General features: G+C 41.4%; 1 protein-coding gene across 2 annotated transcripts; it reads right to left on the reverse strand.

The window, feature by feature from the left end:
• Positions 1 to 1292: 1292 nt before the first annotated feature.
• On the reverse strand, positions 1293 to 25509 carry LOC133408301 (ras-related protein Rap-1A-like). Of its 2 annotated transcripts, XM_061687019.1 has the most exons (9): positions 25421 to 25455; positions 24355 to 24378; positions 16889 to 16977; positions 15115 to 15183; positions 14821 to 14877; positions 11972 to 12112; positions 6197 to 6340; positions 5863 to 5994; positions 1293 to 2444 (listed from the first exon to the last, which is right to left on the reverse strand). In XM_061687019.1, the coding sequence occupies exons 3-8, from the start codon at positions 16943 to 16945 to the stop codon at positions 5905 to 5907; spliced, it is 558 nt and encodes a 185-aa protein (XP_061543003.1). In that variant the 5' UTR covers positions 16946 to 16977; positions 24355 to 24378; positions 25421 to 25455; the 3' UTR covers positions 1293 to 2444; positions 5863 to 5904. The 2 variants fall into 2 exon arrangements, with proteins under 2 accessions (XP_061543003.1, XP_061543004.1); XM_061687020.1 differs by lacking the exon at positions 24355 to 24378 and having other exon boundaries at positions 25421 to 25509.
• Between the last annotated feature and the right edge of the window lie 261 nt (positions 25510 to 25770).

The raw sequence follows: 25770 nt of genomic DNA on the forward strand, positions 1-25770 counted from the left end.
TATCCCCACACACATTGGGAACCCGGTACAGCCCAAAATGGACAAATATCATAAATTGCTCTTTCACAGAATGGCAATTTACGTCAATTACGCACAAACTAAAATATTTTAAATTGCTAAAATATGTATTCGCCCCCCAACACACACACACACACACACACACACTAATTCTTTCCTGGTGCAATACAAAAATGAAAAATAGAAACATTACACTTTTCAGAGGAAGGTCATTTTCACCAATTAAATAAGATGGCTTGTACAAACTTTTTAAATGTTCAAATTGCTGAAAAAAAATACTATATAAAAAAACAGGTCACACCAAAAATGTAAAAAAATAGAAGAAAAAAAAAAGGTAGCAGTGTTTTTTTTTTTTCTTTCTATTTGTGGGTTTGCCTCACACCCCTAACTTGTACTGTATGTGGAAAGTTTGGAAAGTAATGGCATAATTAAATCGAATGTAAGGAATTAATCAGTTTGTGCATCATGATATAATGCATCAATTCAATTCACTGTGCTGCTCCTTCTGTTGTTCACCTTTCCCACCGCAAGACAATAGAATAGTCGTAGACACAAATGAAGAGTCACCATCACTCTCAGTGACTCGGTAAGGTGCAATAACTCTGGTAGTTTTTCCACAGAGGATAAAGAACATGCAATTAATGAATTATTGTCTGTCTACGTGTTACTTCACTATTTGGATTCAAATAATCATCGCTTCAAGTGTTACAGAAACACAGCCACTTTCGATGCCAATTCTTAGCTCGTCTTTGGAGTTTTTCAGTGTTAGCATCAAGCTAACGAGGATGTGCCAAAGGCACAGTTGTTTGGTTGTTCTAAAAACATGTAATTCTCTTTCGTTTCGTTTAACAGAAAACTTCAACTGGGATGGCAGTAAACAGCTTGAAACCTTTTTTTGAAGAACTGGTCACTATCTGCCCAACTGTTACTCATTGGGACATGAGTTGAGTTTGGTGCCACCATGTGTAGAATCTCAACTGTGCACTCGCAAGTCAAAGAAGAAGAAGAAAAAAAACAGCAGAACAATGGCATGTAAAAACTTGAGTCGCTTGTATTTCAAGGCACCACTATATAGCACTCATGAAGTGACTTCTCCATATTGTCCAATTAAATGGGTCGGAACTAAATGTATAAATAGTACATAATACACACAACATGCATTTATGTTATAGCCTCTCATTGAATGATCATTACATAACCCGTGGTTCCTCAAAGACATTCAATGGACCCGGAGGATTATACATGCTAAAAAGACCAACCTGTAACCAAAGCACTTTGGTTAAAAGTTTAATTCACAAAAATACATTGACCAATATCATGAAAATGTACTAAAATGTACTTTAATAATCCATAAACGCTGGAACATTGTAGACAGAAAAACACAAGAAGCATTATTCGAGTTGGTTTAGTATAATATATTTCAGCTTCAAGAGACATAGAAATCATTCCTTATTCCCCGCCCCTTATTACTTCTATAAAAGACCCATTTTTGTCCGAAGCATTATTATTATGCAAAAAGAAAAAGAAAAAAAAAAGAAAAAAATGGCATTAGAATATATTATGGGAGCTATGAAATTCCCAGTGACTAAGTATAAAATCAAGTCACATCAGAGATAAAGAGATATCGGTAGAAGTCCATGAACAATAAGGTGGGAAACTGAAGAAATAAAATAAAATAATATACAAATTATAGACCTTGATCTATCATCACTGACATGACAGGTATGGAGAAAATGTTTATGGCCAACCAAAAATAAAAATGATTCACACTTTCCACTTGGTTTCACATCTACAATTATGAACTGATGCAACTTTTTTCATGCTCGTTTTTGAAGTACATTTATAATCACGCGCCTAAATTCATGTCTTTCAAATACGATATATTGAAAAAGATGGAAAAAATACTGACTCCCATTTCTAATGTTTCACTTAATTGTTATTTTTTTTGTTAAAAGTGTCACAAAAAAAAAGAAAAAAAAAAAAAAAAAAGAAAAAGGGGAGGGGTCAGGCAGGGGCTGTTGTTTTAGCCGTGTCTAGGCAGCTCATGGACATTTAGTTTGTATCTTTTAACAGATTTCCTGCGCTGTTGTCACCAGTTTGTAGCCTTTTGGTTTTTGATGCAGAAATGGAGCAAATGTGCCCTTTCAGCAGACACACACCGGAAGAAGGTCCTCGAGGCCAGAGAGCAGAGTCGTCTCTCGCCGACTGTCTTTCTCTTTGATTTTTATCTCCGCATCATACATCATCATCCTTGTCTCGTCTCGGGTAGGAGCGGTTTGGGCGCTCAGCTGATTCACCGTTTGTGGTTGATGGAGTGAAAGTGGAGTGGGGGGGATACAGGTGGTTGGGGGGGGCCGCAGGATGGGCAGGGCTGTTGGAATGCTGGCATGTTCCAATCAGGGCAACAGTTCTTCATTACAGCATTTCTGCAAGGCGACACAGCAGTTAAGTCCTCACTTGCTTCCTCAGTTTATAAGATCATGTGCTAAGAGCTAAGAGTTCTCGCGCCCTCTGTTGGCCGCCAACTGTTATGACATCATTTGCATTTAAAACCATGGAGCGGGCGTATGGAACATTTACTTTTTCATTGCTTATATAGAAACAGTATACAAGTTTTATTATCTCCCTTTTCTGAAAATGTGCCTGTGAGAGTAAGCCATTCTGTATTGTTCTGAATACTAATAACGTCCCCCCACATCCAGGGGCAGACTCACCATTAGGCAAACACAGGCAATTGGCTAGGACCCCCAAAGGTCTGGGGGTAAAAAAAACCAACAAAGATTTAGTTTTCTTTGATCTAAAGCAACAATTATTGTTTTAATCTTAATTCGCGCATTTATAAAAAAAAAAAAATCTATCACGTTAGCCACTGCGTGTCGAGCGATGGCGTCAGCTGACGCCTACGGCAGGTCAACTAAAGGCCTCTATACTCCCCCGGTTGCGTGGCCAACAACGCCCGCATTGCATCACGTGACCGACGAATTGGCCCGCGCGGCCCCTTTGCGTTGCTTGACGCGCACACGACAAAAAAAAAAGTTACTGCGCGTAGAATGCCGCGGAGATCATCTCTCGTCTGGTCTGTTTTAGTCACATGCTGAGATGATGTAATCAGCGTTCTTCCCAGGTGCACATTGCATCTACACCTACAAAAGGTATGATGTTGTTCAACCCCTAGCGTGTTGTGAATGTGCTATGAATAAAGTTACCGTTAGGACACAGTTGCTGCCTGCGCATTACTGAAGATAACATTTTGGCAATTAAGATGGATCACTTTGCACCGCTGCCCTCATTCCTTGTTGCCAGTCCCGTGAGTATGAATATTTTAAGACTACCGGCGATCGGATTAGCCGAAGTTAGCAAGAATAGCTGCTATTCTCATCCAACACAACCCCTTCTGTTGCCTTGTTGGCCGGACATTTCGGTGCTCCACAGAGCGTTACAGTCCGGCGACGGCAGCAGACAGGTGAGTCGTAAGTCCTCTGTAAATTGGACAAATGGAAAACATGACGCCAAAAACACGTGATTGGCAGTTAACGTCAAGCTTTAAACATCAACGCAGAGTTGTAAAGTCGATCTGACGACTAATCGGTTCAACCCCTACCTAGTAAGCACACAATTGCCCACTTTTTCCCCCCCTCTCGTGTGGTGTCTCTTAATTTTCAAAAAATTGGTTAAGATTAAAAATTGCTTTTTGCGTCGCCCTTTACTCCTATCAAAGTGCTCATAATGCTTCATTATAACTACTTATTCGACTACGGAAACTTCCCTCTACGCACAGTCCAAGCATCCACTGTCCACTGTATTGTATAAATAAGGCCTCTGGGGTGAGGGTGCCAGTATGTACTCTGCAAGAGACCGGTGGCACAGTTGGGATGTAATCCCGTTAGTGTTGGGTCAGCGGGCTGGCCAGCGTGTGAACTCTCACACAGAGGAACGGCGAACAGAGTGGGTGGTTAGGGCCGCCATGATGTCTGAGCCCGGGCACAATGGCGCTGTCTGTTGCACTAATCCACGGTTCATGGCAAAGGTTTGGATGGAAAAGTTTGCTCTCTATGCTGACCAAAACGTTAGCAGTTTAAATACTGTACATATTGATTTCTCATTGATTGGATTAGCGACAAAGTGTATCTAAATGCAAGATAACCTGATGATAAATCAGGATTTCCTCACAGAACTGGGCTGTCTTCCACAAGTGAATCCATTGGCCTGTTGGGCAGTGACTCATTCAGTCATGCAGGTGCCAAGAAAGGAAAAGTAAAACAAAAACAAAACAAACAAAAAAATGCAGATGAAATGAAACGTTGACACTTTTCAAGGCTGAGTCAGGGAATACAAGCCTGTCCAGACCACTTCAGAACAAGAAATCAACAACTGTAATTTTAAAAAGGCACAGATTTCCTTAAAGTTCTAAAGTTTAGTATAAGTTTTGCCATTTCCTGTCAGCTAAATGAATGTGAACCAGTACTAAACTAAATATTCTGTTACTGTACAAAAAAGGATCTCTCGGGTATCTGTACTTTACTTGAATATTTATTTTTCTGATTACTTTTTACTTTTACTTCTTGCATTTGAAAACATTTGGTGTACTTTCTACTTCTCACTTTGTAAAAAAGGACTTTTTACTTTTTTCAACTTGTGTGAATGCTATCGAAACAGTGTGTTCTCATAGATTTGCTGAGTTAATAAAAGGTGAATTTTTATTTTTTGTTTACTTAATTTGAACATGTTCATCAGTTGCACGTGATTAAAATGTGTTAAATGAACATATTGTTTGATTATTGTTGAGGATAAGAGGGGGAAATAACCAAAAATGTACCTTTTTTCAGTGCCCTCAGTTATCAAAACAAAAAAAAAATTTTTTTTTTTTTTTTACTTTCGTACATTTCAGTCTTTTTTAAATTTTTATTTTGAATTTATGTTGAATCAGTGCTTCTACCTTTACCAGAGTATTTTTTCATTCCTGGATCTGTACGTCGTAAGTAGAGAGGCACGAGTGTCACCTCGGCAGGTCAGGAGTAAAAAGGCCACTAAATTGAGTACAATCAGCTTCGACTTCTTCAGTAAGTTGTACCCTTTGCTGCCTGGAGGTGGAGCCCTTTCTCTCCCAGAAGCTTTTCACAAGGAGGAAGTAAAACCGATATCGACACAATGTAATGGTGCAAACAAGCACGTAACTTGTAACAAATGATACACAACAACTCACAAAAGCTGCAATATCAACGCTATTACACAACATTTATCAAGCCTGTGATTCACAAACAGGTTGTTCTTCATGACGCATGTGATATTTAAATGGCACATTTAGAAAATTTACTTTTTAATAGCTTATATACAAATAGTTAGGTCTCTGGAGGACCTGCCCCCCGTCAAGTGTGAAATTTAAAAAAAAAACAAGTCAATCTGTTGTGAACTGCCCATTGCTAAAAATGTGTCCGTGTGCTGGAAGTTCTTAATTTTGATGTCACAATTAGGCTAATTTACATTAGCCAGCCCAACACTCAGTTTCTGGTAACACTAGCCAGCGGTGCCTTGTCCAAGCTCCGTTCATGTGCCGTCTGGACACACATCCGAATGGAGTCAGAGTCTACAGCAGTCTGCAATTTTGTCGGAAAAATCTCTAAATATAGTTTCAAAGTTGCTAAGCTGACAATACTACGTAGCCGCTCACTCTCTCTCAACGCCCTAGCTCCGCCCCTGGTCATCATGGTAACATGAGTCATACTCAGCACTTGCTTGAGACAAAACCACCCCTGAATATTACTTGATTTGAACTAGTGTGACAAGTGTAATTTAAGTGTATAGTATGAAATTGTAAAAAACAATAGCATACATCTCAACACATACCTGGCTCAGAGCTGCTGCAGGGGCTTTAGGATGGGAGGGTCTTTAAAGCAGCACACAGTTGGATTTCTTTTTTGCCTTCTTCTTTTCCACTGGCGTTTTCCTATTTATCTGTCTGACCAGGTCATAGAAGATCTGAGAGAAAACAAACAGAACAAAGCAAAGTCAAAACAAATGCCGCATTTCCTCAAATAAATTGCCGGATGTATCATCCACTTAAGACAACTTCCTGTCAGGGGAAAATTGGTAGTAACATATTGTAACATATGATCTCTCTGACTAAAGGTGGTTTTAAGTAATCACCGTTGGATAAAATAAAAGTGTGTTGGTAACTCACATCGAGGACGTTGATCTTTGACTTGGCAGAGGACTCTAAAAAGGCACAGTGGTTCCACTGTCTGGCCAGGTTCTGGCCCTGCTCCTTTCCCACCACGCGCTCATCCTCCAAGTCACACTTGTTGCCCACCAGGATCATTGGCACCTGAGGAAACACCACAGAAACGTCTTTTTTTTTTTTTTTTTAAACATACCCGTTAACGTGTGTTGAATTGAGAAAAAGAAAATGTCAAATCAACTGATGAAAAACTGGTAACTGTTCATAATTAAAGCAGCAAGGCTGCAGGTGATCCACCAGAATGTAATAATCATATACAGTGGACCACTGAAATGGAGGACCAACTCATTCACTTTTTATATTCTGTCCTCTTGGCACAGCAGAAATGAGAGGGAGAAGAACCTTAGCCTTACGGGATTAGCCAACAGCTACTCTTGGCTGCTGCTTATTTTTAGTCGCTCATGTATGATCATAGAACACAAGACTCTTGATTGCTAGTGGACAAATCATTAGGTGTGTGTTGGTCCTCTGGAAGGAGACCACACACGATAAGAATAACACTAGTCCATTTAAAAATATATATATATTATTTTGCCTCATAGCATAATACCTCATTTTCGACCTTTTTCAGAAAACAAGAAAAATAAAATCAACAAACAAGAGTCCAGATGCCTCCATTCTACCTTTGCTGATTACCATAACCTGGAGGAGTGAGAATCTACACAGACAAAGATTTATTTTAGCAAGCACATTGGTATTTTTTGTGATATTGTTGTATGTTGTGTGTGTGAGGACAAGTGTTGTGTCAAAACCAATCCGAATATCCTGTGAGATGCTCTTTCCAGTTGGTGACCGATGCTGTAATCAGGTAGACCCCAAGGACCACGAGTAGCAAGTGGGCCTGTTGTAAAAAATAGCTCACCAGTGATGATCATTATGATTTTCTAGGACTGTTGTAGAAGTGATCATTTGAAAAAGTATAATGATCAGTTTCCTAATTATTGTTAGAAATCATTAACATAATCAACAATTATTATTACTAAGAACATGGAAGATTAACAAAGGTAATTTCAGCAAATTCGTTTTTTCAGAACTGTTTATCAAACTGGTAGCCCTTCGCATTAATCAGTACCCAGGAAGTAGCTCTCAGTTTCAAAAAGGTCAGTGACCCCTACGTTACAGTATACTGGCAAAGCTTCAAGGGGACAGCCACAAGGACAATCCAAACAGATCAATCAGTCCCTCTGGGAAGTCAAAAGAATCATTTTGGTTGCATAACTGATGATGCAATCTATATTAAAAGAGTGCTGCTACTTTTGTTTTGCTAAAAGCAAATGCAGCCACTGAGAAGAAGCCCAACTGGTTAAGGAAATGCCCACACCTTTTTTTGTACAGCTGTAATGTTCCAGTAACAGAGGTGAAATGAACGGCGGTGGCGTATAGCGTGAGCATGGTTGCAGCTCCGTCGTAGTGTAGGGATGAGTCTCATCCTGCCTGCTGTTTCCTGAGCGGCTATCTGGAGCTGCTCGCCGGGCTCGGAGGAAGCAGCGGCGGCCCCGCCCAGCTGGGATAGCATCGCTTTTCCTTCCTCAGCGTTTCCAAACATTTCAGCTGGATTTCATGATACGGGCTGTCCTGTGCCATACATGACAGTGTTGGACTGCGTGTGCGATGGGACACTGGGGGGTTGTTTTTATCTTCCATTGTAAAGCATGTAAGATAAAGCCTCAAGTGAGCACATCTTCCTAAAATGTGTGGAAATGTTTAAACATTCCCAACAAGACATCTGCAGGAGAAATTTATTTGTGGTGGGCCACCAACTACTAAATCATTCCATGGGAATTCCTGCTTTTCTCTCCTTGCCTGGGAAATGTGGAAACACTGGATATTAGCAGGACATGTACGAGCTTGCAGCTCTACTCTCCGGCTGCAATACTCTAAGAAAACAAAGAGGTGCAGGAGAAATATGGCGGGGTCCATGATCCTTGTTCCCCGTGGTCACAGGGCAGACGACAAGAAGCTAGGATGTTTTTATTAATGCCACAGAGGTAGCATGTTTGATACCCAAACAATCCGTTTGGGTACTGGTCTACCCAACGACATTTCTCCCAGGGGGTCCTGGGAGAGCCGAGGAATGCGCTGCTAACGCAAATGTCAAGCCAAGCTGCGATAAAAAGGATGGAGAGAGCAAGAGAGAGAGAGAGAGAGAGCAGGCTGGAAGGAAAGAAAAATGTTCAGTGTCAGCATGAGGAAGCCCACTGGAAGTATCCACGCTTGCTCAGACGTCGCTAACATGCTGTAGACAGGTTGTAGCCCGCACACTGTGGCATTCTTTGGAGATTGCATTGCAGTTAAAATGAACGCAGCCAGCACTTTCAAACAAACAAGAACAGTGAGTCACATGAACTGGGTCGGGGCATACATACAGACTACAGCCAGAAACGGACATGGTCCTGAAAAGTCACAAACCCCGTCTTGCATAAGAGCTGTAAGGAAGTTTGGGAAGTGAACGCACCACCGACTGCTCGCTCACTTTAGTAGATCATGACAAACTTTTTTTTTTAAAGATGAAATTTGGCCCCGCTGTGCTCAAAGTAGACTCATTTAAAGTCTGGTAATTGAGCACTGTTGGAATCTGGTGGACTTCTGGAGCAGGACAATATGCTACAAACAGCACGCCTCAATACAACCACACAGTGCTGCTCTTTGCAAAGAAACCCATTGAAGACTTGTAATTGAGCTTAGCGATATTAAGGGTGTCTGTGCATTTTGCCAGTTCGGCTAAATGGCGCGTGGAAAACAAAAACGGCTGTAGCGGCGACCGGGGAATGTCTGCTCCCAGCTTGGCAAGGCCGTAAAAGCATTCGACAAATTTGAGCTTGGATGAAAAGGCAAACATCGTCGGTATTGTCGTTGGCTGTGCGTTTCTGTGAGCGGCAGAGATAAACAGATGTCAAGGCCATCCTGGAAAAGAGGCTTCAACCAGGCGTCAACAGTGAACTGACACCAGAGCTGACAAAGTGGCCACAAATACAACCACAGCACAAATACAGTGAAACCCTGTTTATGACGAGTGATATGTTCCAGACCCACCTGTTATAGGTGGAAATCTACAGACCATAAATGTTTGTTTTTAGTTTTACCCCTCCTACATGCTTTGAACTCATTTAAACACATTAAAACACATTTGTAAAATAGTTGAAGACAAAAATTGCAAGCAAACATTTTATAGAAAATACTGTACATAAGCTTCTGTGTCAGATACATGTATGCACCTCTATGAGGGGGGGCATGGCGGCGTGGCGTGATGTCAGGTAGTCCGTGTGAGTGACTGGGCACGAGCTGTGGCTGACATAGCAGCTCCCGTGTGAGTTCGCCAATTGAGTTTGTAAGTTTTACTGATATCCCAGTGGTCAATAAATGGCTGAAAAGTGCATCAGCAAATTTGGCTCTCCTTTCCCCACATGCAAGGGCATCACATAAGTAAATTAAAACAAACGATTGTTATAAAACACAGATTTCTGCAACAGAGCGGGACTTTCCGGACAGACAGACAGAAAGTAATCCGGAAAAGAGCAGGGGACCGAACGATGAAGCGGGATATTGCAGGAAACACTGAATACTAATGACTTTATACATATCACCTATATCATTAGCCTAATAGCATAATTGTACAAGTTATTTTAACTCACTTCCCCCCTCCCCCCCAAAAAAAAAAACTGTAATAAGTTTTTTTTTTTTTGCGCAGATTCTCAGTCATCCAGGTCATGGTAATCCACAAAGGTTCTTCTCGTTGAATTTGTTTTTTTTTTTTTACTTGTTTTCTGAAAACGTTAAAAAATGACTTGGAAAATTTTGTAATTAGGCTAACAATATGCTCCCTGACCTCAAGTCTTCCAATATATCATGACTGACTGCAGTTCTCTGGGTTTTAGAGACACGTATGCCCAGGTAGTCAGTAAGAGGAAGTCACCGGTTTCCTCACCTTAAATCGCGCAAAGGAAGCTAGCCTTCGCTCCCCAACCACAGCGGCTCCAATAAAACACACCACAACCTCACAGCGGAGTGTGGCTTTAATGAACTCTGGTTCTCTTGCACATCAGTGCTGCGCGTTCCAATCATTCACATGGAGTGCCAGACCACAACGAAGCCACAAGGCCCCCTAGCAATGGTGAGCGGGAGGGAAAAATAATGGGGAAAACATACAAACAGGCACTGAATAAGAGAGTTGGATTTTTTTTTTTTGGTGGGGGGAGGGGGGGGGGGGGGACTTTTATGCCACAAAATGTGGCCATGTGGAGGGAGAGGAAGGGAAAAGAAAATGAGGGGTAACGTTCGTTCCCCACAAGGAGCTCCAAAAAAGGACATCCTTGATTGCATGACGTGATCTCTGCAGCGCCAGGACACCAGAAATGCAATGGAGCTTTACTCTAAAAGGGCCTCATGACCTACATGTACCAAAACATGGAGACGTCCGGAAAACAACCGCTCCCAGACGGCACTCTTCCGCCTTTTATCTGGGATAAACTCGACCCGACAATTTTTCCACCTTCAGAGGTACTGTCAGGTGTGAAGTATAGATACATTATTGCAGATTCAATTAATTATTTGCCAAAAAGACAGTTGCAGTCAAGGGAAAAACATGCCTTCACTGAGTTCTGTATAAAAGACATACGTTGATCTTTTGTTACGTCTCTGATGGCGCAAATTAGCAGGATCTCTGTGTGAAAGAGGAAAGACTTTTTGCAGCTAATGAGATGCTATTTGATTCTTATTAATAAAAAAAAAAAAAAGTGTGAGGGACAGTGTCATTGTATTGGTAACAGTCCACTTTCGCTGGGTTCTGTGAAAAAGGCAGGTGGCCAAGTACTAAATGAGCTTTTTTTACGGCTCTGATGAGTCAATTTAGTGTGTGAAAGAGGCTAGGACCTTTTGCAGCTAAAGAAAACTTTATTCAATTCTTAGGCAAATAAATAAATAAATAAAATATAGAATCACGAGAGCTCAGGGAAAGACAGTTACTGTCACGCCAATATCGTGCCTTCACTGGGTCCTGTGTGAAAGGCAGAGGGATACAAAGTGATCTTTTACAGCTCTGCTGTGGGAATTTGTTGGATTACTGTGTGAAAAAGGACCAACGTTTTGCAGGTGCTAACTTTAATCTTATGCTGAGAATTGGGCGTGAGAGCTGAGGCTCTATCCCACCTACACGGGGTTCTGTATAAATGGCACAGGTGGATAAACACCAGTTCATCTGTTAAGGCTCTGATGCCTCAATTTATCAGTCTCTATGTGAAAGAGGCTAGACATTTAGAAGCTAATGAGATGTTAATGTAATTCTGATGCTGACAATTACGAGAGCTAAGGGAAAGACATTCATTGTTTTTACTCGGATCAAACCAATCAGCTACAAGGGGGGAATGACCACAAATTAAGCAGTCCCGAACCAGGGACATGCACTGCACAATGATATGCAGAGTGTACAAATTGCACTGTCCGACCTCTCATTGTTTGCAACACACAAGTAGGACTGGGACACCACGGCCTCCATTGTGTTGCGCTAATACGAATTTCTAATTGCCCTGCATAAGATGTCTGGTTTTCAACGTTAAATGGTCTCCATAGAAACTGAACAATGTAGGCGGCTGAGAACACGGAAGCATGGGAGGACTATAATCTATCAGCTGTGTGCTCCGCAAGCCTTTCAAGCACAAATAAAACCAAAAATGAACACATGCCATGAAGAGCTGACAGAAAAGCGCACGCACACACTCTTACATCTTCGGTGTCCTTGACTCGTAGAATCTGTTCCCTCAGATCCTGGAGGTCGTTAAAGGTGGACTGCGCTGTGATGGAGTAAACCAGGGCAAAACCTTGGCCATTCTTCATGTACAAATCCCTCATTGCCGTGAACTGCTCCTAAAGCCACGAGGAAGAACAAGCCATGAGTCTCGTCATACAAGTCATCACAGGGTGTCACTGGCGTTAAGATTAGATCTATCTTGAGATGTTTTTCCAACATTATGTGCAGCATGGTTGTATTATTAGAACTAGAAAGACAGCCTGAACTCATACTGTATGTTGCTCAAGCCACATCAAAGTATAAAAACGCAAGATTGCAGGCAAATAGTACGAACAACAGTCCAGCGGCTTGGATTAAGAAGAGCCGGACGGCGAGAAAACGTCCAGCTGCAAGATGTCACTTTGGCAAAGTGGCGCTTTGGAGATAAATGCTAACCAGTTAGCACGCCAACAGCTGAGGGTGGTTGGAATTAAAAGGAACTCGGCCAAAGCTGTGATCATTTCTCAGCTGGAAGCCAGATCCAGATTGCATGGTATTACTTAAGGCATCTTTACAACTCCAGATGGGATCCCTCAGAACACCATAGAAGAATTGTTTTAACCTATTCGTAGCTAAGGTGCTAAAATGATCGCACTACTCGTCACTTTAAACCGCATACACTCCTTGAAGTCTCAGCGCCCTTTGCACAATGGTCATTGCACCGGACTATTGCAATATTAGTCATTCGAACTGCTCTAAGTGCTAGAGGACTCTGCATCTTTTTGCACAATTGTTTTTTGTCAATGTCTTTATGTCTCCAAAGTGTTCTGTAAATTGACTGTCTGTTGTACTAGAGCGGCTCCAACTATCGGAGACAAATTCCTTGTGTGTTTTGGACATACTTGGCAAATAAAGAAGATTCTGATAAATCATACAGGAAAAGCAAAGATGCCTAGAGTCAATATTTGGGAAAACAGTGTGTGAAGTCGTGAAGACATCTCTCCCGATTGTTATGGAAAATAGATTTGTTTTTTTTGTTATGGCTTACAAAAAGTTGGGTCTCTGTGGAGTGTCTGCCCACTTGTCAAGTGAGAATGAAATTAGATAATGGAATTAAATGTTTTTGTTATCTGCGCATTTTGAAAATGTGTCTGTGAGCAAGTCGTTCTGCACTTCCACCCCACTGTAATGTAACAGTCACGAGTTACGAGCAGTCTCTCGGTTTATTTTTTTTAAACTATGTGTTGTGAGCCTAAATTTGTGGAACAAGTGAGCTCCAGATACACAGCTGCCGGCGGAAACGCCACAACATCAACATCACCACAACATTGTTCTTCTAAAGTGCCTCTCATTAAAATGACTGTCCTCCCAATCTTAGTTTATGGAGACATAGTACAAGATGGCTTCAAAAACTCTCCTCCACAAGCTAGACACCAAATACAGTACCACGCTGTCATCCGCTTTGTCACCGGTGCTCCATTTAACACCCACCACTGTGAAATGTACCTCCCTGGTTAATTTGCGTGTCTTCATTCACTGGTACATGTTTAGCTATAAAACTTTCATTGACAAGACCCCACCCTATCCTCGTTCCCTGATCACTATGCATACCACCCGCACGCTCCGTTCCAGCAGTTTTACTAAGCTCTTCGCTCCCAAGGCCCGCAATACTTTTGGTCGATCGTCTTTTCAATTTTCTGCCCCAAATGACTGGAACACTCTGCAACAATTACTAAAACTCCCCTTATTCATTCCAATATAATTGTGTAAAAAGTTAGAGAGGGATACTGTATATGATCGCTCCACCTGTTATTAACCTTTTGTTTACCATGTGCTATGATGTCATTAAATTTATTATGTAAACATGTAACTATATCACATTGTAGTGTTTGTCGTATGTGTGTGTGCCATTATGTTTCCTTTGTTTCTCTGCTGTCTGCAGCCAGGTCAACGTTCCAAAGGAGAATCTGTTCTCAATTCCCTTACCTGGATAAATAAATCATCAAATCAAACAATTTGTATAGCACCTTTCGCACATAAAACTGCAACATAAAGTGCTTCACCAAAAAACAAATCACAGCAATACAACAATAAGGTATAAATAAATTCATTAACAAAGTTTTAAATAAATATGCACAGTATCACATATCTCACTCACAATTTGAGATAAAATTTAACAGCGTTAGGAGCTCAGTCACAGTGAATTAAACACGCAAGGCAAGGTGCGCCTGTACTTGACTGCTTGGTAAAGTTGTCAATGTGGTAGTGGGTATATATACGTCTGTTGATGTGTCAACGTGCCACAAAACTGTCGTATAGTATATGAACTGCTGCCTACACGAGTTATAATGCTTTTATCGTCTTTAAGCCCTATTATTCGCAAGGCTCAGGCTCACACAAACAGTCACAGTCATCATAAACAAAAAGCCGGACTCGCTACTAACAAATCAACTCTTTATAGAGCAATTTCAAAACAAAACAAAAAATGCTGTTTTTAAAGTGTTGTACATATGATTGAACAGAACATAAGACAAATATAACATCAGTATATGGGGCGAGGTATACAGACGCTCACTTGCATGAGCTAACACCCATTCAAAAAAAAGGTCATTTCAGGAAGACAACAGAGTATAAAGCGTACAATTATTCTTGATTCCTTAGGGTATTTTGACGAACGCATGTCACAGACATGATAAGACACCTGCTAACTGTTTTAAATTGTGACAAATAGTATGCATGTATGTATGTATGCATAATATATTTCCTTGAAAGCTTTAGATGCCTTTCTAGCTCATCTCTTCAACAACAAATCAAGTGGTGACATTCTGACTGTGGATTTACTTACTGTTCCGGCTGTGTCGAGAATTTCAAGCATACATTGCTGCCCGTCTACCTCCACTTGCTGAAAGGAAAAAGCACAGATGGTTTATCAAACATGCATAACAGGCAGCAATTGCAGTCACATTGCAATTGGCATTTGATAACAGGTCAAACGCTTAAGGAACAATAATGTTCGGACAAGGGGAAAATAAAGCAGGCAGAGGCTGAAGGAAGAAGGGTGTGACGGCACACTGGAGAAAAAAACAAACAAAACAATGTGACATGACGCAGTAGAGGTGCCACCTTTCGGGACATTCACCTTTCTGTACGAGTCTTCTATTGTCGGGTCATATTTTTCCACAAAGATTCCCTGCACGAACTGAACTGTCTGGAAAAGAGAAGACAATGTGGGATGAATCACAATGCATTTAAAGACCACCATGAGCCTCTTTTACATCGTCTGCCAAAGACGGGATGCCCCTGCCAATATTCGACATTGGAAGTAATATCAGGGCCGCACCAGAGGCGGGACAGCGACTGTGTAGACGGCAAAGCCATAAAGGTGGGACAAGGATGTCAAGTTTCACAAGCCACACTTCCCCTGACCTGTTGTGCTAAAAGCATTTGAAGCCCTCTCAAAAGCATGTAGCTTTTAATTGCTCTTTACTGCTGCATTTCTATTGTCTTTTGTTGGCTGTTTAGATATTTATATTATTGAGTGTACAATAAAAGTGTGAATAGTGTTGCTATGACAATTTACATCCCTCAGGGGATGAATAAAACATCTGTCGAAAAATCAAAAGCGGTTTGATGGCAGATCCTCTACTACTGCGCTGATGCAGAACCCCAAAGAGACTGATGAAGGTTGGACGAAACAACCATGTTTCCACCAGGTAGTACAGTTTTTTGTTGTTGTCTATGATAATCCTTTTGTTACACATTCACATCACTAAAAATAACTCATCAATATCGGGCACCCTTCCACTTTCGTCCCAGTCACTGTAGTTGTTTATGAACGGGTTGAATAGCAATGTTCTGTTCAACAACATCGACAGTAAGACGACTAAAGAGAATTCTATGTATTACCAGTGCTGAGATCCTCCAAATTCAGTGTACGCATTGTTTTAGAGATGCAAATAGGTCATGCCCATGAGAGCATTCTGGGTCCGCAGCCATGCATGTGCAACGCGTCAACCGAGCGAGTGATGGACATAATAATCCCGCGACGCAACAAATCGATAATGAATTTCATTGCCAACACTTTAAATTATCGAGTCGATGTTGCAGCCCTAGTGGTATCGTTTTGATATTTCACGGCAAGGTACCATGACACTTTACCACTATACAGTGCAATCCTATTTTAGTGAATCCAATAAAGTCTTTAAAGCCCTGTCAAGAATGTTCTAAATTTGACACCACAGGGAAGTGTCTTGTAAACAATCTTGCCAAATTTGAATGACAAAAAAAAAAAAAAATATATTTTTTTTAAAATTAATAAAATAAAGCTGGTGTCTCCATACTGACGCTTTAGGTGTGTCCGCTAAATGTGTGAAAACATACCCTGCTGAAAAATGGATATTACTTCCTTTACCATCTTTCTTATGCCTACAAATTCCATGTTTGAGCCCCAAAAATATATTTGTTTAAAGCCTCCGATGACTGGACTAAATGCCACCGGATCCTTGCCGGACTTTCCACGTCATGACGAGAGGGCCTAGCAACCAGCTAGCTCTCAAGCTAACAGGCGTGAGCCTAGTAATAACAACAACTTAGTAACTCGCAGTTGCACTAAATAACCACTGATGCGAATGAAGGCGCTCAAGATCGTTTATAGTGGAGGAGGGGGGGACTCATGCCGGACGCCGAAGTGCGTCAAAGAAAAACTGACATTTTGAAAGAGTTTAACGGTATATCTCCACAGTTGAGTACTACATAGTTCTCAGTCTGCGCGTTTTCAGCAATTACATTCAAATGTATTTAGAAACAATCGAAAAATTCACTTCAGAGTGTTTTTAAAAGTAAAAATGTACTGCAGAAGTGTAATAGATGAATTGAGGTGGCGTGAGTGGAGGCATTTAGGAGGGAACACTTACCAGAGCGGACTTGCCCACACCTCCAGAGCCTAACACCACTAGCTTGTATTCACGCATGGCGGGATCACTTCAGCAGACAGCCAAACAGTCTGGAGAAGGCACAAAAAGACATGGGAAATTAGTAGTTCAATAAAGATAAACAAGCCGAATAGGAATTTCCCCATTGTTCCATTCCAGAAAGGAAGGATTCTAGCAATTCCTGGAGGTTATGGCCAAAAGGGACAACACAACAATTAAGGGAACACCCATAAGTGGAGCTCCTTCAGGGAGGAGGAGGTGAAGAAGATGTGACCTCTGTTTAACACAAGCCAGCTGTGCCGTGCGCTGCACTGGTGATTCACGGATCCTGCTTCTATTCCTCACAATGACACAATCGGCTTGCTTTCATGCACCACGGCACACCCTAGAGACTTTTTTTGCTCAATTACCTCTTTTAAAAAGGTACTGCGAAATATCAGCATGTTGTCTTTTTCTAGCAAATGATAGAAAGCAGCTGTCAGTAGGGGTAGTGCGGGTCATAATGAGGAAGAAATTGTGCAATCTCTGGAATATGGCTTTGAGGGCTTCCAATCCCTGGTGCGCATTATGGCGCCAAGTCAGCTGGGTTAGCCAAGTGGGTCACTGCAAAGAGACCGTCACAGTGAGGTTGACAGGGAACTGGGCGAAGTCTCAGTTTCTTTTGAGTACCATATATCGAATTGACAATTTTATCACCCCACCAAAATGCAGCTCGTCATAATAAAGTAGCATGATATTCTAAGATTCGTTCTGATTAGAGTCTGAAAATTCAGATTCGATGATGGCTTTCCCATGCCCAGTTGAATCCCAATTCGAGTCACCACCCTGAAGTGGACAGCCCTACCGAACACACGGTGCAAAAGACCATAGACGGGCTAACAAATTAAGCTGTTGCGGTCTGAAAATTGGTATGCATGTACCCCCTTTAGCCAGCTTTTTCGCAGCTTTTTCCCAGTTCGCTGCCATGTGTAATGTACCGATAGTACCGACGCAGAACAAGGGGTTGAAGTCGAAGCATGAATTTGCCAGTTTATGTATCATTTCTGTATTTCTGTTTCTTTAGTATCAGGGGAGGAAGGATGTTAGCGTGTAAAGCCAGAGTGCAGTTTAAAACCCACCACTCACTGCCCTGTGTTGAAAACTATTTTTGCTGGCGCATTGATGTCGCCACACATCTTAATAATCGGAACGCACGAAACTGTAACTCCATTGGGACAATGTTCCACTTCAGCGTATTGCCCTCAGTTGCTGTCATCTGTACAGGAGACTTTTCACTTTCACAGTTATTATTTTATCTTTATCGTGCAATTGCATGTTCTCCCTATGCTTGCATGGATTTCTCCAAGTACTCTGGCTTGCACCCACATTCCCAAAACATGCGTATTGGGCTCAAAGACTAAATTGAGCAGGTATTAATCTAAGTGTGACTGGTTGCTTGTCAATATGCGTCCTGCAATTGGCTGGCGACCTCACTCGAGGGTGCTGCCCGCCTCTCGGCCAAAGTCAGTTGCGATACGTATCCAATTCACCCACAACAACAAGGAAAAGTGCTACAGAGGATGGATGTATCCAATCATCATTACTGTTATCTTGTATACATGCCACTAAAGATGAATGATGACGTCTGTGCTGAAAATCACACAAGGCGGCTAATATATTTTGGGCCGCAATGAAAACAGTATGGCCGTTTCATAATCAACCATTTTGCAACGCATCAAAAGCAACCAGGGAGCAGATGACCCCCTTTTACACGGCACACTTGATTAAAAAACTCAAAGCAGTGCACAAAAGACTGCAGACGGCCGACTTCAATGGCAAGCAGTGGCCGTACGGTCAGATGAAGGCTGGGGTGTGAATAATTCATTATTGTTAATCCGCGGTAGCGAGGAAAGTTGTCTTTGCACGATGCAGACTCACTACTGCCCAAGCCCCTTCGTGTTGAAATCAATTGTTGCTTGCAATGACACCTCCGTGCAACTAATAATCTGAATGCAGGAAGCCACAAAGGCTGCATGAAAGGCACTGGTAAATAAATGCCATTACAACTATGATGCACCAATTTAAAGCTAAAGCTTAGGACTTGCCTCTTTTTACAGAGATACCGCAAATTTGGCGCATCTGAGCCGTGACACATAAGATACAGCATTTATTCATGTTTGTCTTTCAAAAAGGACCCAGCGAAGGAGCGATAATGCCTGTGTGCGCTTTCACTCAACGACAACATCCCAGAATCATTTTAGATGAGTGATGATGTAGGATAATATAGCAACACAAAAGGGTGGTAGACGCGAGTGTCAGGTGTTAAACTTTACACCCCTGCCCTTGCGTTGTGGAACACCCTGAGCTACATGGGATCCTTGATTTATAACGATCCGGATATTCAAGGTTATGAATGGCATGCAATGAACTAGTTTGTGCAGTGGTGTAAGAATACATTGACATGCAACACAAGAAGGCAAGCACAGTTACCACCCTACTTCTTGTTTTTCATTTTATTGTTTTAATTTCAGTTCCTTGTCAGTGCAGTTCATACCGGCGACACAGAAAACGGGCATGGCGGACTTTTAGAGGCACTGTGAAAGGGGCCACTCATACATACAAGTACAATCTATTTAGGATTAAGGCTGGATTTACACTGCATGATTCAAGTGACAATTCTGATGTTTTGCTCTCATGTGGCACAATTAGGATGTGTGTAATTAGGGATGTACCCAGACATTTTTGGGGGTGGGTGCTCAGTCAAAAATGGGTACTCATTAGCACAGAATTATTCTCAAAAAACAACAACAAAAACACATTATATAATCAACATTTATTTTTGTTAACACAATACCATCAATAATAAAACTATTTACAAAAGAGGTGACGTGAAGCTACAGTGGATGTAGAAAGTCTAAACACCCATGTTCAAACAGTTTTTTTGGTGTTAAAAAAAAAAAAAACGGGAAAAAAAAGAAATTGAAAACTTTTTCCAGGCATAAAATCAGAATTGGGCGCTAAAACCTGCAGTGTAAATCTAGACCAAGATATTCTTCAGAATACGTTTTACAACATTGTACTTTTCAACAAAGCAAACATTAAAGGCCATTTAAGGACATCTGCCTTCAACCAAACCTCGCCCTGTCTCCACTCCCTCTTAACAACACTGTCATTCCTAGCAAAACAAACGCTCGGCTCGTCCGGCCCGGCAAATAAGGAGCGAGGGAAGGCGGTGTGCCAGCGAGCACACGCTCCACACTGACATCACTCACCCTCCAGGGCCAAAAGGTATGTGACCATGTAGGGCTGCGAGCGGCATGTGTAACCCGGAGCAATGCTGTACGCGAGAGTACAGTCAGGATTTCCTGGCGCAGGCTAATCTGACATAAGCGAGTCTGTCACAGCTGCTGACTAAGCAGGGCGGGATTATGATTGACAGCCGGCCCTTCTCGAGAAGAGCGCACATCCGTTAAAGCAAGCGGCACGGGAGAGTGACATCTTACTGGCACGTGGCATTTATACATCCAATTGAGGTTTTAGGGTGTATAAATTGTCGTTCTGGTCAAACGTTGATAAGATGCACCACACGACAACCGCACACAAAGCAGCGGAGAAGAATACGAGGCTAATTGCACAAAGCAGGACCAAGTCAAGACCAAAAGTAATGACGTTTAATAGCAATAAGACTATAATTTTCTAGCAATCATAGCGGGAAAGAGCCTATGCAATCACGGTTATGTTGCCTTTGAAGCAGGAGAGGGGAAAATTGCTCAATTTCATTTTCCTAAGATCCTAAAAACAACTTTTAAGTGATTTACTCTATCCCACCGGAATATAGGAGACTTAAGAGTCACTAGAATTTTAATGTGCAGAACAAGGTTTTAGCTTGAACACGTTCACATTTGGAATGATTCTAACAGTACTCGAAATAATTCATCTTCTGCTTTACCATTTTTAACATTTGAAATACAAATTATGATGAATTACATTGTTCGACAAAGTGTTTGAAGGTATTATAACAACTTCCCAATAACGTACAGCACCAAAACTCCAAAAGAAAAGTTCCTTTTTACGGCAGCGACGTAACCCAAATTGGTTAAAGTCACCTTAGTCCATTACTCACCTACTTAAATGCAGAACTAAAAATCATAATTACAGCAAACATTTGGATGAAAAATATATTCTTGAACATAAAAAAATTACTCCTTTTGAAACCTCAAAACTACATATGCTTTATGACTGTCAAAAACCCGAGGTCATTAGGCTTTTCATACAAAAAAAAAAATCTAAAATATTCTGGGTACATGAAAAGGTCACGAAAAATATATTCGATTGGCTGGTGACCAGTCCAGGGTGTAACCCGCTTCTCTCGTCTAAAGGCAGTTGAGATAGGCCCCAGCTTGCCCACAAATCTAATGACGAGAAGCACTTTAGAAAACTGTTCACCACATTTTCAGTTGGTTATAACCCTGGTATAATAAAACATGTTTTCATTGGTTATTTAGGTAAATAGTTAACATTACATGACAGAGAATATGCAGCATGTTATAGTTTTACAATGCAAGATGACAATGTTCCAACAATGTAAATGGTGCAGAAGAGCCGAAGTTCAGAAGTTAAACCGTCCACTTCGAAGAACTCAACTGGGAATGCAACGGACAAACCTCAATTCAGAAAAAGTGCCAACTATACATGTGCATGTTTTGCTTTTACTTGGATTTTTTGGGACAAGGCAGCTGAAACGATGATTTGAATTAGAATTATTAAAAAAATTAAATAAATGACAACACAAAACCTTTGCCTAGAAGCTTTGCAATGATCAGTTTTCCACATGGACTAACATTACTGCAGTCCCATGCACCACTCCGTGTAAAAATATGTTGGCATGATGGTGGCGCACCAAGGGAAAAGATTTCTAAAAAGACAGAATTACCAAAAGGTTTGGGGATAATTTCACAAAAAAAGTGCAATGTGTCTACTACAAAGGAGAACTAACATACAACAATAGCACATCCACAATCGCCAACACAAGGTATCAATGTTAGCTCCTCTAATATAGCCTAGCTAGTTAGAACGTATTGTAATGCACCAGAAGTGGTCAAGGGCAGACAAACCATAACAAAATAAACCTGTAATAAGCACATTCATGCAGTAACACAACTGATGACCAGAAACTCAACGGTACACAGACTGGCTAATAGTTAGCCCAGTTACCAGTTAGCCGCTATCGTAAGCGCACAAGAGCCACCTTTACAATGTCATTCACCAACTCCCACGTCACTCACCAGGCCAGGCTGCACCTTTTAAAGCCACACACAATCAAAGCCACAGATAGAAGATAGCATCACCAAGTGGACAACAATAATACCTGCACCTCATAGGCACATTTTGTTGCTTAATAATGCAAAATATTGATGGGATAACCGGTATAATATTTGATTCTAAAATTATTTAAAAGCAAGAAAAAAAAATTTCATGGAAGTTACTTTTGGGAGATAAGTGCACTGGAATACACACTAAAGTAGAATGTTTTGTTGATGTGTTTTTTGTTATACAGTGGTTAAGGTCTTTTGGTATAGTGAGATATGTGAGGCGGGGTGACGTACCCACTTTACTGAAAAAGAGGACGAAAAGAAGATTTCATCAGAACATTAACAGATTAGTACACAAAAGGACTTTTCAACTGAAATGGTTTTCTTGAAAGACCACACAAAGAAAAAAAAATAATCAGGCATTTAACAGTTTTGGCCGCATTGTGTGTGGTGTGGTCCTTTAATCACAGCACAAAATACCAGAGAAATAAATATTCTGTTCCACTGGCGATCTAGAAATCTCACGTGATCTCACAAAAGCGAGGAAGAAGAAGAAACACTTCCAGATATGCGCTGATCTTTGCCAAGTGATTCTGAAGGTTGCCTGAGCCTTGTAAAATGGTAATGTCCTCAAAAAAAACGACTTGCTTTGGAAAATATTTCTTGCCATCTGAGACACGTTTGTTTTTATTGACAGTCTTTTCATTGTTGCAGAGTCAGGGCGCTTCTTCATTGGCCATATTCTGTTCCATGTCACAATTTGGGGCGTCATGACTCAGAGATGTGTCAGCTTCCCCGACATACATGAAGAGGTTTGGTCAGAAATATTGAACATGTTCATGATTTAAGATTGCCGGCCCCATCCCTAAAATTGGGACAAATCCACTCTTAACACACCTTAGATTTAAGGACAATCTCATATTATAATCTTATAAAACATAAGATTGTCTGTTGTTTGACATCCTTTGTCAGGAAAGGGCAAAATCGGGACAAAAAGAGCCTGATTATCTTTGTGTGTGTACCGAACCTAAATCTGCATGACCACATTTTTCTTTAACTTTGGTTTTTATTTTTGTGTGTCACCTATACCGAAAGGAGCAGAATCAAACGAGGGTTGTTTTTGCGACGGACAACAACATCAGCAGAATAAATCCAACCATCCTGTCAACGGTACCTTGACCTGTAACCACATCCTCTTTCCAGAGACACAAGAAGGCTTCACGCTCTCAGTCTAAAATAGCCTCTTCCACTCTCTGTTCCTGTACCAGACAGCAGACTGACTGAAGAGTGTGTATGTGGGGAGGGAAGTGGCTGTTTCAAGACAGCATCATCGTGTTAACAATGTTAGGCCCCACAGGATGGAGGACGTAAGTGTAGAAGCTGTAATTGTGCAAGTTGTTGGACGAGTGTGCCTCCTTTCCTCTTTTAAGCCTGCAACACACACAAACAAACCCCCAGAAAGCCACCGGAAAGAAGGAAACAAGAAGGAAATAGCTAAATGGGAATGGTGTCTGCATTTCTGATCTTGGTTTGGCAAAATCTACCATTTGTACGATTGCTAAGAACCAAGAGGCAACTAAGGCAGCTGAAGTGGCTAAGAGTGACTGACTGGATTTTCGTTTCAACTAAACCTAACTTGGTTCTGAGGCTGGAACAGATTAATTGTATTTCCAATCATTTCAAATGGGGAAAAATTACACAAATTTGCAAACATTTCGGTTCTGGTATTCATCAGAAATGTTACTTGGTGTTTAACAGTACCTGTACTCGGGGTCCCACAGGGACAATACAGTGATGCCTTTACTTATGAGTTTAATTTGGTCTGTGGCCACACAAAGCATTTGTATCTCAAATCATCTTTTCTAAATTCAATAAATACAAATGCAATTAACCCTTTCTACCACCCCAGAAATGTGACAAAAATGTTGGTAATGCATTTTGCAAGAAAAAAAGCCCTCTAAAAGATTGAAGAAAGCAGTTGGCCTCTATTTTGAAGAACTGTTCACTCTCTACCAAATTGCTGCTTGTTGTTAAGTCCACGCATTCTTAACTCAAATTTTTTATTTTTGCTCGCAATGCAAGACAAAATCTAAATAAATACATAAAAATTAAAGGATGAGCAACAGCTCGCATCACATAACTTGTAACTTGAAATACCTTTGTATTAGGTAAGGGACTGTCCTAAAAAAAGAAAAAAAAAAGAAAAGAGAGATCAGTGCAAAGATACAGTCAGTGACATTTTGTGGCCGTATTGCACGCAATTTGGATATTCTATTTGACTTTATTCATTTTGGCACATGCAGTTGTCATGTTCAACCACAGTTTCTTAATAAGGTGCTCAAACTGAAAAGCACTTTGAACATGAGGTCAGCATGTGCAGTTTTACATGATATTCATGTTTTAAAAGGCTATATGAACATTGTATTTTCTTTGTTCTTAACGTCTATAAAAGTGGGTCGAGACCACTGTTATAGATCCTGCAATATATGAAACCGGCTCATTTCCCCACAATATGTGCTTCATATTTATTAATCCACGTCGTGTTTAAATCCCCCTGCAATCCGGAGCGCAGTGTGGACTCGAACCAAGCCAATTTGGAACACTTCTCCCAATAACATTAATTCAACTCCTCCTGTCCCACGCGTAAAAAAAAAAAAAAAAGCCCTTTCACATATGAGGTAGCATTAATCTATAATCCGGTCCAATGAGATAAACATGCCAGTGCGGGGACGGTGTGAGCAACACCGCTAAATCCCGTTACAAAGCTCGTTAGCAATAATGAGGCTAACTAGCTAGCTTTAACGGGCCGCTAGCGGCGGCTAGCTAGCGTGCTAGCCTGTTAGCTCAGCAGCACACACCTCGCCCCCAAAAGCCCCAAAACAGGCAACAACCGCTCGCCAAGTCATTCAAATGTCAACACTACTTTGACGGTCTCCGCCCAGAGCCGAGCCGAGGTGAGGTTTATGAGCTCCGGGGTCAGGGGGAACGAGCGGGGCGAGCGTTACCTGCCCTTCCGCCTGGCCTTGCCTAAAATGGGAGTGTTTCGGGAGCTACTCGCCGGAGCTTTAATGTCAATGTATCCAAGCAAAAGAGGCCGCGAGCCGCGCACAGCACACTGCCCGAAGGTTGCGTCGCGGGTGTCGAGGAGGAGAAAGACCCCCGCGGTGGTCAATGCTTTTCGGCTGCTATCTTATTTTTGGTGTCAAGTAAAGTTTGCGCTCACCGTTTGTCGCTTCGCTGTCTGTCTCCGCTGTGGGCGCTCCGCAAAAGTGTCAGCTCGACTGCGCGCGCAGCCCACACGTCACTCCGACCCAGGAGCGAGCGACGCACACTTGGTGGCGCTTGTTTAGCTGCTCAAAAGAGCAAAGCATGCGCCACCTTGGAATCTACTCATCTTTCTTTATTGGACCATTACACGCACCCTTTTAACACTACTTAACGTATTTATAAAATACTTTGAAATAAATAAATAAATACAAATAAAGTGCTGTATATAAATAAAGATCGAACAGAAAACACAATAATAATTGTAATAATAATAATTATTATTATTATTATGATAGAACAAAACAC

Source organism: Phycodurus eques, chromosome 10 (genome assembly GCF_024500275.1).
Source record: "Phycodurus eques isolate BA_2022a chromosome 10, UOR_Pequ_1.1, whole genome shotgun sequence".
NCBI classification, from domain to species: domain Eukaryota; kingdom Metazoa; phylum Chordata; class Actinopteri; order Syngnathiformes; family Syngnathidae; genus Phycodurus; species Phycodurus eques.